The sequence below is a fragment of the Vipera ursinii genome (genome assembly GCF_947247035.1).
Source record: "Vipera ursinii genome assembly, chromosome: 1".
NCBI classification, from domain to species: Eukaryota; Metazoa; Chordata; class Lepidosauria; order Squamata; family Viperidae; genus Vipera; species Vipera ursinii.
Window position 1 is genome coordinate 222,621,785 of NC_139512.1, and position 18,088 is coordinate 222,639,872.

At 38.4% G+C, this 18,088-nt stretch overlaps 1 protein-coding gene across 1 annotated transcript in view; it reads right to left on the bottom strand.

Annotated features, from left to right (window-relative positions):
- Window positions 1-17,145, bottom strand: part of SNTG2 (syntrophin gamma 2) — a gene marked incomplete at both ends in the record, with an annotated part of 268,909 nt that extends 251,764 nt beyond the window's left edge. The window contains one exon of the mRNA XM_083356584.1: window positions 17,074-17,145. Within this exon, the coding sequence (XP_083212710.1) occupies window positions 17,074-17,145 (72 nt within the window). The remainder of the gene's footprint in view (window positions 1-17,073) is intronic.
- Between the last annotated feature and the right edge of the window lie 943 nt (window positions 17,146-18,088).

Consider the following 18,088-nt stretch of genomic DNA (forward strand, 5'->3'; position numbering starts at 1 on the left):
TTTTGTTTCTCCATTCCTTAGTTAACATATCATAGTCTACTCTCAAAAGAAATCGAATAAGCCTATGTTAGCTGCCAAAACAGATCCAGGATTCCAAATTGCAGCACTGTTCAAATATTATATAGAGAAAAACCAAGTTTTTCTACCAATTTCTTGCCCCCCCCTCCAAACTTTCTGTTCTCAATGTTAGAAATCGTGTTTTTGTGCCTTCAACAGTCCCAAGCTTCACAAGGAGATGATAAATGAAATTGTATTGATTAGACTGTGCTAAACAGTCTCTGCATTTCAAGGTTATAACATTTGGGGAGTCGGTAAGTCTCATTACAGAAATCTGTCCACTGACATTTACAAATAAAGAGAGCAACAAAGGGATTCCAGCATGGTAGTGCAACTACTGCGTTTTTGTTCTTTTATTGAGATAGAAAATTCAACACCAATAAACACAAAAGTTAAAGCCATGAAAGCACTAAGAAATAAAGCTAAACACTCTTCAAAATCCACACTTTTTTTAAAAAAAAATCAAATTTCTTTGACACATACCCACTTTCACTTTTGCCACTTATCCTGATAAGCAAATTTGGAAGAAAATGTTTTGCTATGACATATTTTTAAAAATGTAGTGGTAAAGCAGTGCAAGGTTGTCTCCTGAAAACAGATTTTGCCTTCACTGATCAAAGAAAACAAAATGTTTACAACTCCCAACTCAGCGGATTGCTATCACCCAGAATGGTATTACAAATAAAAATGAAAAAGCAAATTATATTGGGATAAGGTTAGCTACTGCTGTAGTTTGCCGTGATAAAAAGTATCTAGACCATGGGTGTCAAACTCAATCGCACCACGTGACATATTGTCACATTTTTGCCTTTGCAGAGCCGTGACTCATCCGGCCTGTGGGCCATCAATTTGACACTAATGAGATTTCTTTGAAAAGTACCTTTAAAATAAAAATGGTATGGGCAATTTTAAGCCCTTATCAGCAATGGGACATGATCAAGCCAAAGAATTTATTAAGTAGCACATAGTAGATACCAAGCACCAATAGCAAGATCACCAACTTTTGTTGCCAGTGTTGCCAGTGAATCCAAGGTTAATTAAGTATGCCTCCCCCTATGGCAGGGGTAGGCAACCTTGGCTCTTTTATGACTCGTGGCTGGCTCAGGAATTCTGGGAGTTGAAGTCCACAAGTCATAAAAGAGCCAAGGTTGCCTATGCCTGCCCTATGGCATACTTAATTAACCTTTAAAAATCCTAACCATCAGATGCTCTTTACTCTTTACTCCCCTCAGTTATTCTTGAAGGCCAAGAAAATTCCCTGTCAGAACAGATAATGTCTCCGTGACTGTGGACATACAGAAACAACACAGCATGTGCTCCTCAGTACTTCTATTACACATTTCTCATACCTTCATCTCACCATTACTGTCTAAATACCCAGGGCACACAGGACAGTTCTACAGGTGGTTGAGGATACTAATCCTGTGGCAACATATGTTGTTGGGTTTTGTGTAGCAATGCTTCAAATCCATCAGAATTATGACCTGGGCCATAAACTAGCTTTAATGCATATTCAGTTTGTTATTTAAGAGTGCATTTATATTGTGGTGCATTTAGTTTGCTATTTACCAACTTCCACGTTTCCATTTAATGAATATCTCCCTCCCTTTAGATTTTTTTGCCTTCTTGTTTTCATATATACTTTTTATATTTTAAGGGCTCGATTTAAATTAGATTTTGATGTATCTTCTATGCTTTGTAATGCTGTATAACCCACCCTCCTTATATTTATTTATTTTAGAAAATTTATATGAGTGCCCACTCACTCTCAGTGGCTCTGGGCAGCTTACAAAGATAAAAAAACAATAAAAGTAATAGCCCCGCTCCAACCCTTCTGGTGATAACAATCAAACAAAGCATTGATAAGCTCCATCACACTCTGGGTTCCCCAGGCCCACTGGCAAAACCAGGTCTTTAGGGCTTTGTAATAGAGTGTCCAAAGAGAGGGTTAGGGTTGTAAAAATGGGGTAAAACTCACTTAACAAATGTCTCACTTAGCAACATAATTTTGCATTTTTAAATTTTAAACTTTTCACTTTTAAATCACACACTACATTAGCCAATGTTAGATATGGGCATCTTGAGGAAGAAAGAGGAAAAGTGACAAACAGGAATCATGTTATCACACACAAACCCAGCCTCTTACATACCTGCACACAACACTGTAACTCAGATGCAGAAGGGTGGTGCTTGTTCACATCACAATATATGACTTACCATTTGCACATCATCATAGTTAGGAAGCGACACCCGTCTTTATGTGTCCCTCTTTGTTTCATCCTGAATTTGTTTATAATTGTTTTAGATCTCTGCCACTGTTGGGGCATATTAGTAGCACCAACAAATTTTTGTTATAATTGCACTTGAAGATCAAAATTCTGCAAAGCTGATCTGATGTTTTTCTGCCCTAAACTCACCTTTGGTGAGAAAATGGCTATCTAGGAAATAAGGAACTATTTTTTAACTTGGCTATTCAAGGGTCAGCATTCTTTTTAAAGGAAAAAAAAGGTTAATTTCAAATATATTGTAAAGAATTTACTGTATGGAATGCATACTTCAAAAATGCAGCTGTTCTGGTTTTCTAAAAATTCAGTGAAGAGTAGTACTGCTGTGCAGCAACAGGAAATTGAAGTTAATTCTAGGCTCATCACAAAGGCACACTGAGGTTTTGTAGCAGGAGGAACTCTGCCCTAATTCGCCCCAGAGGAACCACTTTCTAGTCAACCTGATCCAGAGTCCAACATTTTATATTTTTGCAGCTTAAAGAGGATATATTGTTTTATTACTCCTACATCAAACTGTTACATTCAATTTACTTTTTCAGTGATATCAGAGTTAGAACAGCTTTTAGTAAAAAAAGAAAATCCCAGAAATACTGGAGAATAATCTTAAGAGTAATGGTTGTGCCCAAATATAGATTTTCAAATTTCTGGAAAAGCTTTCACCGAAACCACCCTAAAATGCTCAGAGCATCTATGCACCAAGTGTTGGACATACACTTAACTGAGAAAATGGCATTTATCTTGGGAAAATGTGCCCAAGAGTCACCCTCTCTAAGCCTTGATGTGGGGCACAATGACATGTACTAAATACAGAGATAAAATGCAATGTCGATTGTTGGTCTAGTTCTATACAGCAAATTTGATTAAAACAAAATGTTCTAGAAAGCAAGTGGGGGTTCAATTTGCATAGTGCCTTAAATGCATCTAAGGAATAATATGAATGTCTTCATTTGCAATATTGATATGTTTAATTTTAAATTGTACTTTAAAATAATGTATATTTGTATATTTATATATTGCCAAATTGAACTGATCTGCAGAGGAATACAATTACAGTTGGAATTGTGGCCATGTTTCAGGAGGAGGAGGAGAAAAATCAATGAAACAAGCAACAGAATGAAAAATAGAATGAAAAATAATGATAAAGTAGGAAGACAGCACACACACACCCGGAGAAAGAAATATTTGGGGGAATATTAAAAAGGAAGAATATTATATTTCCCCAAAGGAATAATGGAGAAGATCTTAAAAGTCAAAAACCCACCACCACCCCAAGTCCTTCTGCCTCAAGCAGAGACCAGCTCTGTAGAAATGGAGATTTGATAATCCTTTCAGAAAGGCTGGAGCCAGGAAGCTTAGAGCTGATGGGATTAGAAAGACAAAGATCCCTAGAACCAACAATCCCTCACCCAAAAAATCCAACACAAGACATAGTCATCAGCCACAGCCACAGGGAACAGGACATGACCTTTAGGACATAATAGGATTAACCCACCACCATCAGAATACTAAAAGGGGACACTGAACCTCAGGTCAAAGTTCATGCCACAGGAACAACTCCAAACATAAAAGCCCAAGAAGGTTTAAAAACCCACCACTTCCAGCAACATGTGGTTAGCTGCTCCACAGCCACATGTTTTGTGGCTCTGCTCTTCAATAAACTACAACCTTCTTTCTAAAGCAGTCTCCATTTTGTTTATTCCCAGGTTGGACTGGACCCTGATGAAGACTTTTTCTTTCAACAGTAATGATAGCCATGGTCCCAATCTTAGTGAACACAGCAGTTCTTATGTCCAATTATTTCCCATAGAAATTGAAGAATAAATTAACTATTTATGTCAATGTTTTGAAATAAAATATATCCCCACTGTGGCCTTCAAATACTTGTAAGTGTTCATAAACAATTGATGCAATTGGTTCTTAAACTTACTGAATGATAGTAATGGAACACAAACTAGAAGCTGAGAAAAAAATCTGTACCCCAGTATTAAAATAAAAGTCTCTTTTGAGCCATGCTAAGAAAATTAGAAATAAAGATAATTCAGTGAGGTCAGTCTTGGATGTGGCCAAATGAGACCTGAGGTCTGTCCACTGGGAAACTTTTAAAAGTCCAGGTATTTTATATGGCTGCTACATCTCAGATTTATTAGTGATAAGAACATGTAATGCTCATATCCCATTGAATATTTTTTTTGCCATAAAATAATTTATTTATTGACTTCCAACAAGAACCAGATTTATATTTTGCATTTTAAAATTGGTAACTGACTCGATTTAAAGTAATGTTTGTCTGGCTTAGTATTTAGCAGCAATATAATGTACAGTATAACACAGCTAACTGCAGAGTATTCTCCTATAAGCTTGATTAGCTTTTATTCAATCTGGAACTTGCTGTCTCCCTTTGATTCCTGTAAAAGCCAACTCCAAAACAGAAGAGCCCTTCAGAGACAACTGTATTTTTTAGATTGATTAAGTCACTACAGCTGTTCCAAACCCACTTCCTGAAAAATCTAGGCATCCCATCCACATAATGGTGCAGTTCATTTAGAGACTGCCTATTTAGTGACCATTCACAATTAATGGAATGGAATGGAATAAAATTCTTTATTGACCAAGTGTGATTAGACACAGAAAGAATTTGTCTCCAGTACACAAGCTCACAGTGTACATATAAACAGCAAGTCATAGGTCATAATCATAGTTACAATCATTAATGATAAGTTACAAACAACAATTGATAAATCATAAAAAAAAAACTAATAGGAGAAGATAGTAGGAAAGATGAGAAGATGAGACAAGATGAGAAATAGGAATTAAGTGTTCAGCAGAGTGGAGGCACGGGGGGGGGACTATATGTCTGGTTGTTTTAGCATGCAATGCTCTATAGCAGCATCCTGAGTTGAAATAGATTACGTCCAGGATGTGACATAATATTCCTGTTTCATGTAGTGTACAGATCCTCAATGGAAGGAAGGATGGTTGTGATTGTTTTTTCTGCAGTCTTAACTATCCGTTGAAGTCTGTGCCTGTCCTGTTTGGTTGCTGTGCCAAACCAGACAATTTTTCATTACAAATGTGATGAAAAAGTAACTTTATGATCATTCCTCAGATTTACAACCTTCGTAGATCTGTGAAACAAAGGAAAGCTGAAGTAAGATCACAAGCACAGTTCTAATTTAACGACCAATTATGATCCTAAATGAGGACAAATTGTATTTTATACACTGGCATGGAAACCAATTTTGCTGGATTGGTTTCTAAAGTGAAGCAGATTTACAGTATAAGAAGGTTCTTCAGGAATCATGTCATTCTGTCATGAAAATACAAAGCTTGAGTACTTAAGCAACTGTAGGATGGGGTAGTTTGCAAAAGTACCATTCACATGGTATAAAAGATATAAAAAATATATGGAAAATGTAGCCCTTTCAAACCATCACATAAAATGAAGTACTGTGCAGAGTAGGCATCATGCCTTTTTAGAATTCACATCTAGCCCAGCTAACCAGACTTTCATTAAGAAGATATGTACAAATTTGTGAATGTGTGAAGGGAGTTTTTGCTCATAAAATAATAAAAGTTATAGACTTTTATTTACTTCTACACATCTGAGCCTCTAAATAAAAAGAAAAGTAATACTGGAGGTTTCATTAAAAAAAATCTTCCTGACCCTTGATATGACACTATTATCATGGGTTGCCTGTTCATATATCATTTTTAAAAAAACAAAACTCACAGTAGGCAAGGTAAAGTGGCCTCTCGCATACAAAATATTTATGTGCAAATCACTGCTTCTCAAGTCATACAGAATATGAAAAGTCCTTATAATTCACAGCCTGCTAGCTCTCAAGATCTTTTTCTTATTATATTATAATGGCATATATTTCCTGCCATTTCCCTTGCGTGCAAGAAAGAGATCAGTGCAAATGCATGAGGATGCTTGAATCGTCTTCTAAAGCATTCGACAATATGCCACCTTCTTCAGTGGCTTATTTACTAGATAGCAGGACAGTTCCCCCAGTTTCTATATTTGATAGCATTCAGCTTCTTATCCTCAATCAGAATTATACTTTGCCTTTCACCCTTTCAACTTAATGCCGGTAGAATTCTGACTTTGTCTAGCATTTTACATCTTACAAATTTCTAATCCTTCCAAATGAGTAAGTTAAAAATATTTGGAATGCAAAAGATAGGAAGGAATGTTGATATATGCAAATGCACACTTGAGAAAGACAGAAGAGTACCGTTAATCAAGGACTTTTGCCTTTTTTCCCTTTAAGCATCTGAAAAGAAAGACATATTCTTCAGTCCGAAGCCTTCCAGTCCTGATTGTGCAAGCAAATCATAAGACTTCATTCTAAGAAATATTTCTATACTTTGAACAAGATGGATACTTTCATAAATACTTCACTCTTAATGCTTAGATTTCAAGACTCTTATACATTAAATCATGTGAATGTTTAATTATTTTTCACTAATTTATAGTGTTTATATACTGCCACATTCTATACTGACTCTCAGTAATTAGATCCATAAAAAGATATAAAACCCAAATATAAAAAAAATTAAGTATGGGAATAATAAATAAGACAAGTATATATCCAAACAGTTCCCATACTTTGATTCTGAAATACCCTTTAAAACTATCCTATTTTCACTAATTTCTGAAACGTTAATGATGATGGCTAACCTGACTTGGTCTTCAAAGGTAGCCCCACATAAATACATTGCAATAATCCAGTCATAAGTGCATGAGCTGCTATTGCCAGAACTCCTTGCTCCAAAACTAGGGCTACTAGTGCATCACTTGGAACTGGGCAAAAGACTGTGGTCACAATCTCAACCGTTCTATAAAGTGGAAGCCATATGTCCAGGAGATTATCAAAACTATATACCTTCAGGTAGATTGTTACTCCATGCAAAATTAGCACCAGGATTGCCAAGAACTGTTTCATCTAGGGTCCCCTGAAGCTATTGCACAACCCCTTTTCAACCACCTTTTTCAAAATTGATAGTGAGCAAAAGTATAAAGGGGTCCAGTGATTCCTCCTACAGAGGGGGTGAATCAAAGCTTCCTTAAAAGAAGAGAAATAACCCCCTTGCTCAAAGAAAAAATAACCATCACTAGAACCCATTCATACTACACACAAACACACACACACCAAGATGCTTTCCAAGCCAGGAGGGAAATGGATCTAAAGAACCGCTGGCTGAATTCACAGTCCTCCGGACCTGATCACTTCATCAAGTCCCAACAGATTTTAACCATTCCCAGATAACCAGGGAAGACAAGAACAGCCTGAGCATTCTAGGTATCTCTTCCAGACTGGCAACAAAGTCAGCATCCAACTGCAAGCAAATATGAGCAATTTTGTGCAGTGGATCCTGAACAAATTCTTCTACATATCTGTCAAGGTTTTCTGGGTCCCTCTTTTACCCAAGAGGGATTGAATCACTCAAAACAGGGCTGCAGGACAGCAATCTACAGACACAACAACAAGGATGGACAAGTACTCTTTGAAGCCGACAGAGGAAAAGGATGTTTCCTGTAATGAACCCTTATCTGCCAGTCTGACCTCACTGAGTGCAGTAATGACAATGTTGTAACAGTGAAGTTTGATTGCTTGCAAGTGCTGTTCCTTTTTTAGCCCTTGACACATTATCTCTATCTAACAAGATACGAACATTCCAGGTTCCAAAAAATGAGTTTTCTTTTAATTTTTTCTTGATTCTTGACTACTAAGGAGATGATCTGCTAGCTGTGGCCAGATGTTGTGGAGTAAGAATATTCAGGGTTCCTTTTCTAACCCCTCCCTCAGTTGAGGGTAGGAGGTGCTATGTCAGAAGGCCTACCCAGTTGCCCTGGATGCTGCCAGACATCTTTACAGCCCCAAGTACTGAGATGAATGAACAATGGTCCAGTGCCTACCCATGTGCAGGTTTCCTAGTATAATTGCCAGGGGTCATCTCCAACTGTTGCTACACCACTCCCCCATTGCTGGACTCAACAAACTAGGTTTCGACTGAGATGACTTGCTAATGAGTTGTAAGTGAAGATGAACTGCAGAAAAGAAATATGCAGGTGATGGAACTTTAAGTGGAACAGCCATTGCAAACGGGTAGTCTCATTTCCTCAGCAGACCAGTCCTTAATTCAATGGCATGGAGAACCATTATGACCGAGACCTTTCCCACTGCAGTGGGTGACCAGGAGGTCTAAGTGTCTTGCGCTCTTAATGGTCCACAACCCCTGCTGGGCCTGCCTTTTTGACTGAACTGTTAATTAGTCTCCTCCGCTCAATCTGCCAGAACCTTTGGATGGCTTCACCTGCTTTGGCCTGCTGTTTGATCTATTAAGATGATTTACTGGGTATGCATGTGTTACAGCCACTGGGAGCCACAGGTGAGAGCCAACACCAGGTGAGGACCAAAGATGAATGAGCAACCCTAAAAAGAGCACGGCAGGCTATCTCTCCCAGAACACCTCATATATCAACATCAATATAGTATTTTGTTGTAAATTATCTAGTGTTTATCCCTGAGCAAAGCATTTCATTCATGCAGTTTTTACAAAAGGACATTATAATCTTGAATTGTCACGAAATCTTAGCAGGTTTATTGGAACTTAAGAGAATCAACTGCTCATTTCTTCTTTTATTATTTAATCATTGTCAGCTATTTCTATACCTTTTATGAAAAATATATTATGCCTTGTAGAAAAGAAAATTTGGCATTAGGTTTCATGACAACGAAACAGTTACTTTGAAAGAATGTACTCATTTTTGGAAAAGATATTTTAATGGCACTATAAATTCAGACAAATAATTTAGAAGCCTTTTATACCTTAAAATATTTCAGATATAATCTTAGTAAAATATAGCTGGGTCCAGTCTTAATCATGCTTAGATTAGACTAATTATATTTAAGTAAATGAAGATTGGCCCAAAAACATCTTTCTGCCTTACGTAAGCAGCAAATGATGCCTTCCACCACCCAAGTCAAGGTAGGTACACAGAACCGAAACCAGCTAAATTACTTTGGATATTTATTTATTTATTCAAGGACAACCTCCCATTATGCCTGAAGAGAAGTTTCCAATCAGTGTGTGCTACCTGTTCTAACATATGCCGTGAAACATGGACACTAACCTCACAACCGATACAAAAGTTACAAGTGGCACAAAGAGCCAATGAATGATAATGTGCTTGGCATCATAAGACAAGATAGAAAGACCTGCCACGTGGATTAGAGAAACAAAAGTATACGAGGGTAAAAGAATTGAAATGGAAATGGACCGGTCACATAGCAAGAAGAACTGATGACAGGTGGACTAAGGCAGTCATAGAATGGATCCCACCTGATAAAAACAAGATGGAGCGATGACATCAGCAAGTATTGAGGGCGCAACTGGCAAAAGAAAGCTCAGGACTGTATAGTTTGGAAACATGCAGAAGAGGCCTTCATCCTGCAGTGGATAGACAGTGGCTAAAATAATGACGATGGTTTATTTATTTACATATTTACTTGGTTTTTACTTGCCTTTTTAATCACAAAGGCACTCAAAGAAGCAATACTTGATGTTATGCAGATGACGTTAAATCAGATTTTTGCATCCTGTGTGATCGTCCGCTTTGTACTTCAACTCCCTGAATCCCTCAGCCACTATGGCCATGGCTAAGGATTTTGGGAGTCCCCTCAAATGGGTGACAAAGTTGCAGAATGATGTTCTGGTGCCCTGGATAAGATATGCCTAGGAGCAGGATTAGGATACAAGTTTTGTCTGTGGTTGTCCCATGCTTTCAAAGTGTCCCCCCTCCCATATCTGTCGACCTTTCACAAACAATTAAAAGCTATTTTGTGTCTGTGAACTTTCGCTCCAGTCAATTGAGGGTGGCACCTATTTTATAGGTATCAACTTGAAGATCTATATAACTGATTTTAAAATTTTTGCTTTTACACTTGTATACTGCTAACAAATCTCCAGGTATAGAACAGAGTATAATTACTATCAATACACAATGACAATAAAAGGGAGATAATCTATGCTGCCATATTTCAGCAAAATATGATCAGAGGAGGTCTGAATGCTACAATGAGCAGCTTGGGACCACATAGAATCAGAGACTATATATTGTTATAGACTAGATTAAAGAGGATATTATCAAGAAAAACAGTGAAAAAATATATTACAATGTTAAGAAATTAAAGTAATGACTTGGAACTGAAGCTAACACTTGAAGTTAACACTCTTTACTACCTGGAATGAATGAATGGAACATCTAGAACTTTAACAGGTTTAGAAGAGAGTAAACTTAAAACACAGCATGACTTAAACACAACTGGAATCCTAAAGTGGATCAGGGTAACTTGATGCTCTCAACCTTTCACAAATTATTATAAATTACTAATCTAAATAGGTTAAGTGGAAATTGTCTATTTTTAAATCAAGACATTTAAAAATTAAGCCATCACATCTACTCAGTGCAAATAGTTTGTTAGAAATATAACATATAACATATTTTTATAATATAAATTCTATAGTATTGAATTTAGGACTTCTAGCTGTATTGATAGCTTCAGTTTATACCTTAGCAACATCTGCTCACATTATCTTTTTTTTTCCAAAAAACCTTAACTTTATAGTAGTGCTACATTTATTAGCTAATATCACAAGATACAAAGAAATAAAAGCACTTTATTATTCTTATAAAAAGTGGGAAGAAGTGTATGTGGTAGGAAATTGAATTTATTTAGCTGCATGCGAAGTTATTAAGAAACAGCTAAATTCAGTTGCTTGGATCCTTATCTTGCAAATGGTCTCATTTCTATTAGGCTTCAATACCTGAAAGTATTTGAAGGTATGACTATAAAAAGAACCTTCTTTCATCAACAATCTTGATTCCTGCTTTTGAAGCAGGAAGACTGGCTGCAATTATTCAAAATTACTTAACTTGATTTTCTATTCATTCCACAATTCACTAGATTTTCCAGAGCAGCTTACAAGGTAAAGTAATAAAAAGTCAAAAGCAAACTAAAAGCACACAACAGTAAAATCATCACATCGCTATTTCTGCAGGTGAATACTACTGTAGCAACCCCAAATATTCAACTTTATCTATAGTGATCTCTGCTGAAAAAAGTATCCCAGCCACTTTTCATCCTAAAGACAGGGGGAACATATCATTGCTATTACATGAGTTGGGAAGCTGAAGTTTAAATATGCAATAGTAGCTTCTTAAATAGTATCTATGCTCAAACAACTCAAGCAATTTATATTTGCTAAAGTTATTAGAGGAACAGATTATGCAAAAACACCCACATACTAGTTGTATTCAAATATGCTGTTCTCATCACTCATGGCAAAAAACCCATACATCTAAACAAGCATGGAGTGTAAAAGGAGAAATAAATACGTGTAACACCTCTGATTACAACCATACTGTCATTTAAAGCAGAGGTCCCCAACCCCTGGTCCGTGGACCAGTACTGGGCCGCGGCATGCCAGCAACCGGTTCACACAAACAAGCCCCATCCACAGGATGTAGGCAGCACACAAAACCCCGCCCCCTCTGAGCCGCAGAAAAACCTCTCTCCACGTAACCGGTCCCTGGTGCCCAAAACTTTGGGGACCTCTGACTTAAAGGAGTGTGCTTTAAGTCAGTGAGTCTAGCCTCATGACCACATGTGCCCCAAGCATCTCTTTGGCATTCACCACCAAAAGTGGTGTAGTCAAATATCAGGGCTCTTTATTTCTTTTGGGGAGTTGTAGGATTTAATGATCAGACTAGGCACATTGAGCTTGCAGATGGTTAAGTCAACCATTTAACTCCTTTAAGCTCAAGATACCTTTCCCCCCCCCAAGTCTTATCTAGTTTTAACACTTTGCTTTTCATAAGTTTCACAAAATGTAGTTCAGCTTTTGATCTGACAGGCATTTCACACATCTGCTATTTATGGAAGACATTGATGAAATTGTCTTCTCCAGGACTGTTGTGTCTGTTTGCACAGATAAATAAGTATAAGACTATATAACCTGAATCTCCACAGCCTCACCACATATAATTATATGAAATGTATATTTTATTTTTCCAACCAATCTTTAAAATAAATAAACTTTAGATACATACATCAGATTCAGTTACAGCCAGACCATGGGAAGAAACTGGAAAGTTTAGAAGAGATTTTCATTTTTCCAAGGTACAAATCTTAATCTATTGTTTTTTAATTTAGTACGTACAGAATACAGAATAACGGAGTTGGAAGGGACTTTGGAGGTCTTCTAGTCCAACCCCCTGCTCAGACAGGAAACCCTATACCATTTCAGACAAATGGTTGTCCAATCTCTTCTTAAAAACCTCCAGTGTTGAAGGACCAACAACTTCTGGAGGCAAGTTGTTCCACTGATTAATTGTTCTCACTGTCAGGAAATTTCTCCTTAGTTCTAGGTGGCTTCTCTCCTTAACCTAACAAAATTATGTTTTTCCAAAATTCTAGGAAGATGCACAAGACGGAAATGTAGTGCCATAGGAAGCAACTTTACAGTTATAAACTGAGACAGTCATCAGACCACCACTTTCGAGACTCTACGTCACTCTAGAAATATTTTTTATTTTCATGATGAGAAAAAAAGACACACAAAAAAGTCTAATGTGACTATTCATTAAAATAGGTAATATTTAGTTTCTTCTAAATTAAAGCCTCATTTGACCTTGAATCACAAACCAAGTAACCTTGGTTACTTGTCCCCCATAGTATAGTGAGGAGGGAAGGAAAGGAAGAACTAGATTCATGACTTGGCAGGTTTACCTTGAGTGATCAGACTAAAAAAAATCACGGTTGCCCTGAAAATGGAAAGATCGTGAGGGTCAAGAGAGGTTCCTGGTGTTTACATTAACTTCACTCTATAGTTCTCTCATCTGTTACCCAAGGAGTTTTGAAAGTTGAATAAGCTAGCCATCTTGGTCTATTTTACAGAAATAATGGTTAATCCTATATACCTTTACATCGATTTCTAATTATAACTTTTGCCAGATAAAGGGCAGTTTTTATAAACTTTTTTTTTGTTTTGGACACTTGCAGACACACACACACACACACATGTATATGTATATGTGTGTGTGTGAAAATGTGTGTGTGTACACATACACACACACATATATAAATATTTATAAACACTGTCCTTCATACACACACACACACTCACACACTCATATATACCAGCCAGTCTTTGTGAAATAGAACAGTTTCCTTAGGTTTTACAAATAATGGCACTTTCTGTACTTATGCCCCCACCATCACCATTGTGATCATTAAATGGATTTCTGTAACACTTCTATTCCTTCGTGAAACTCAAGGCATCCTGCAAATTTCAATACAGTTTGCTACAACAGAAAAAAGTCAGATCTGTTCATTCTTTCCTTTGATAATAGGAGAAAAGAGCAGTTATTGTCTTTTTGAAATATTTCACTGAATCCAAGGAAAAGTAGTTCGAGCTACTAACTACTGGAGTAATCCAAACAAGACTGGATTATTTTAGAACAGGGGTGTCAAACTCGCAATGTCATGTGACGTGTCGCAACGTATCGTGACTTTTTTTCCATTGCCGGCAATGGGGTGGGCGCTGTTTCGCCATGACGCATCCAGCCCACAGGCCGGCAGTTTGACACCCCTGTTTTAGAATATCCTGAACAACTTGTCTAACATCTGCATACCCAGAAGTGTGACCATATGATATCCTTTAATAATGGGAAAAGATGCCAGTAAGAAGATTCTTCATATAGATGTTTTGTATAAATTGTGTTTAGCCAACTATGCTATGTTTTGCAAATGAAACTGAAATAAAATGAATCCTGAAAAGTATAAAATAACATTGTCAGTGAGAAGGACTTCTGTAAGTCATTGTCAAGTACAATCCATTTAGGCTCACTCAAGAGTCAACATATCCTTGATTACCTCTTGCATCAAATCTGTACACATTTCTACCTTAAGTAAAGAATTTATGAATCAATTTATATATAATTAATAATAACTATAAGCATATTTTAATTCAGTAAAAATGTTCAAAATATACATGCATGAACTTCAGATACATGTGTATAAATAAATCCAGCCACCTTATATTACATAATAATTAAAGCATTCCATTCTTTTTCAAAATTTAGAAATTAACTTGGCTTACCAAAGATACCAAGGGTGTTTACTGCTTCAAATAACAGTTAAATAATGCCAATTTAGTTCAAAGTCAGGTAGATGAGATAATTTTGTTTGCAGAAAATATCCACAGTCTAAAGAGTAATTCATTAAAGAAAATGCATCATTCAGTGTGATATTTGAAAAGCTGGCAAACCAAGGCAGCAATTAATTTCAAATCACAATGCTTAAGAGTGACAAAAGGAGTACCGTAATTACTATTATCATCAATACCTCCTCAAGATTATGTGGTGCTTTTGTTAGGAGTCTTGCTACTAGGAACTCTCAGTAAAGATAAGTAAAAACTATAATTGAAACAGCAAACATTTTCTAGTTCCATTTAATGTAAATAAAATTAATTATAATATAGATGAAACAAAGACACAATTTGTGACGTAATTGATTTCATTTAGATTCAATATCTCATTTAATTGAAAGAAGCTCCCATTAACAAACTACCATTTAAACATGATTTTAAACAGTCTTAAACAGATCAATCTTAACTGATCCATACTCATTTCACTTGAAGTGAGTATGCTTATCTGTCCCCACTGTAAGTTGCCCTAACAATATACATTTGCCAAGATATAGATGACTACTATTTTTACTAAGTGTCAGTATCTGAATCTGAAGTCCATACAGGTCTTTGCAGATCACTGTTTTCCTCATATGTACATCCCTTGAAAAATTGTTGCATTCTCTTAAACGGAGTCACTAGGGGCTATATCAAATAAAACTTAATTTGATTCCAGGATATTTCTAATGTGATATATTTTGAATCTAAAGATGCATATGGTTCTCTTAGAGTACAATGAGTTATATTCTATACCATATGGACTGAGGTCCTAGAAATCAGATTAAGGGGTAACAGAGAAGGTCAGACTAACTACAATTATAAAAGGATCATACTCCATCCATAGACCATATACTCCAAATTCAATCCCTAGTATCCTCTGTTAAAAGGAGCAGGAAACAAATAATATTAACAATCTTTGCTTGAAATCTGGGATAGCCAGTTAGTTGGATTATTTATTCTAGTCACATTTTCTGACCTGATAAATGTGAACTTTCTACACAGCACATCTTTCTGCAATCTCAGAGCAAATATCTAGCAAAAACAAAACACTATTTTCCAATGAAAGTCTGAAAATTTCCAGAGTTAGATCTTTCAGTCCAACATAAGTAATAATCATAGCCACAATCCAGTATATTTAATGATCTCATGTTGAAAATATAGACTTTAAGTCATATAAATTATATATTTGTTATTAACATATAAATGTATTATTGGAGGGAAATAGAAATGAAAAAGTCAATAATATAATTATCTCTAAAGACTACACATGTACAAGTCAGTTGAAAAGTATGACCATTTAACCGATGTGTACTATCCACTTAACCTTTTGATGTTTTCTTTTAAGAGAGTTTTATGTCTAAAGAAAATGCACGCATAAAACTGCACGGAAGAGTTGCCCTAACTTGTCTGAAGACACAATCCTAAACACATCTAGCAAGTGTCAACAGAGTCAGTGGGAGATGACTTCCAATCCGGAAGGCAACTGTTGATAGACCTTGCTAACCAAACTATAACGGGCTGACCCTCCTTATGACAGTAGCTTAAGGATATATTTCTCCAACTCCTGTTTGCCCTATTTGTTATCCTCTCAATCTGCCAGCTCCTTCAGCCGCCGACTAGTGGGAGCAAAGCAGCCGACCCCAAAAAAATAAAATAAAAAATAAAAAATCAGGTTTTCTGGCTCACACCTGGAGAGGATGCAGGTGCCAGACCAGAGAGCCTCCTCGCTCGCAAAAAAGGAAAGACACCTCCTCGGGCCCCCCCACCCCCCACTCAAGCGAAAGAGTTGAGGGAAAACTCCCGCATGGATGTTTCGAGTTCTGTTTGGATCTGAGCCGAACCGGGAAGAAGAAGAAGAGGAGGATGAGAACCTTCGTGGCCACAACTTCTGTTAAGATCTACTACTTTCCCGGGCCTCTCAGGAACTTGGGGTGGGGGGGGTGGGGGTGGGGTGGAGAATAATAATTAAAACCTCACTGCTCGGCGTGTTTTGTTTTATTTATTAATTTATTTTATTTAATTCCATTTGTATCCCGCCCTTCTCCGAAGACTCAGGGCGGCTTACCAGCTTAGCAGTAGTAGTTTTAGACTAGAAGGGACCGGCTGCCTTTCAGCCTCGCCCACCACGCCACAAAAAAAAAATGCAACCCCTCGTTCCCGTCCAAGCGATCGTTTCCCCCACCTCCTCTCCCTTCCTCCTCCTCCTCCTCCTCCTCCTCGCCTAAGCGGCTCGACGCGCAACTTCGAGAGTTCTCACGAACCCCTTCGGCGACGCCAAACCCCGAGGAAGAGAGCGCGAGCTCTCCGGCTAACCTCGGACGTCGAAGCCTCCCGCCTAGCCCGAGACAACCGAGAACAGGCGGCGGGAGGGCGGGGGAGGCAACGGGAGGCGGACTCGGGGTAGGACGGCGATGGCGGTGAGGCTAGAAGGAAAGGGGAAAAAAAAGAAAGAAAAAGGCAGCGGGGTACTTGCCCAAGTGGGGACGAGGAGGCTGTCCGGGCGCTCCAGCGGGGCAGGGAGAGTCGGCTTTCCGGCCACGTTCATTTCCTCCCATATAGCTCAGAGGGGTGCTCTCTGAACGGCGAACTCAGCAAGGCTCGGGTCAGGCATTTAATTCCCGGGTAGCCACGCAGGCTCTCCCTTAGCAGCTTTGCAGGCGGCGGCGGCGGCGGCGGCAGCGACTCCGAAAGAAGGAAGGGAGAGAGGGAAGAAGAGGTGGAGAGGGCGCACACAGGAGGAGCGGAAGAAAAGGCGGGAACTGCCACCGAGCGCTCCGCTCCGGCGCTCAGCACTCCAGGGGATAACCCAGCCAGCCCACTCCTTTGCTGGGCTGAGGAGGAGAGCGAGAGCGAGCGGGAACCCGCCGGTGGTGAAAACCGCCTCGCTGCCCGGGCCAGAAATAAGTGAGGGAAACGGGAGGACTGACTGCGCGTGTCCCCGTTGAACTTTCCGGGCTGTCTCCCGAGGTAGTTGCACAGGTCGGCTGGCCGATTCTTGGGCTGATTCCTTCAAAGGGTTTAGCAATGAGGCGGAATGATGCTCAGTCAAAGACCAAAGCTGCTGTTGCTGCCACTGCTGCTGGCTTTAATGGCTTCTCTCTCTCGCTGGGGCTTCTTTTCCCTGTGGCGAAGGCACCTGTTGCAGGCTGGGCCCTGGGTGGGTGTATCAATCGGCCGTCCTCCCAGCTTTCTTCCTATGCTTTCTCTGATGATTGCGCAAAGGGATCTTAAATGCACGCACCCGTTATCTTGTCTGACCCTAACATGGTCCACAGCCTTGATTTTGATCAGTGTTTTGCCCTGATGGAAGCATTAAGCTTGTAAGCCGCCCTGAGTCTTGGGAGAAGGGCGGGATATAAATGGAATTAAAAATAAAAAAAAAATTAGATGTCATGGTCACATCTGACATGTTTCTTCCTAATTTTGTTCTACTCTAGCTGAATTCAAGCTTGGGGCACCGAAGCTGTAATACTCGATTTCTATAGGAT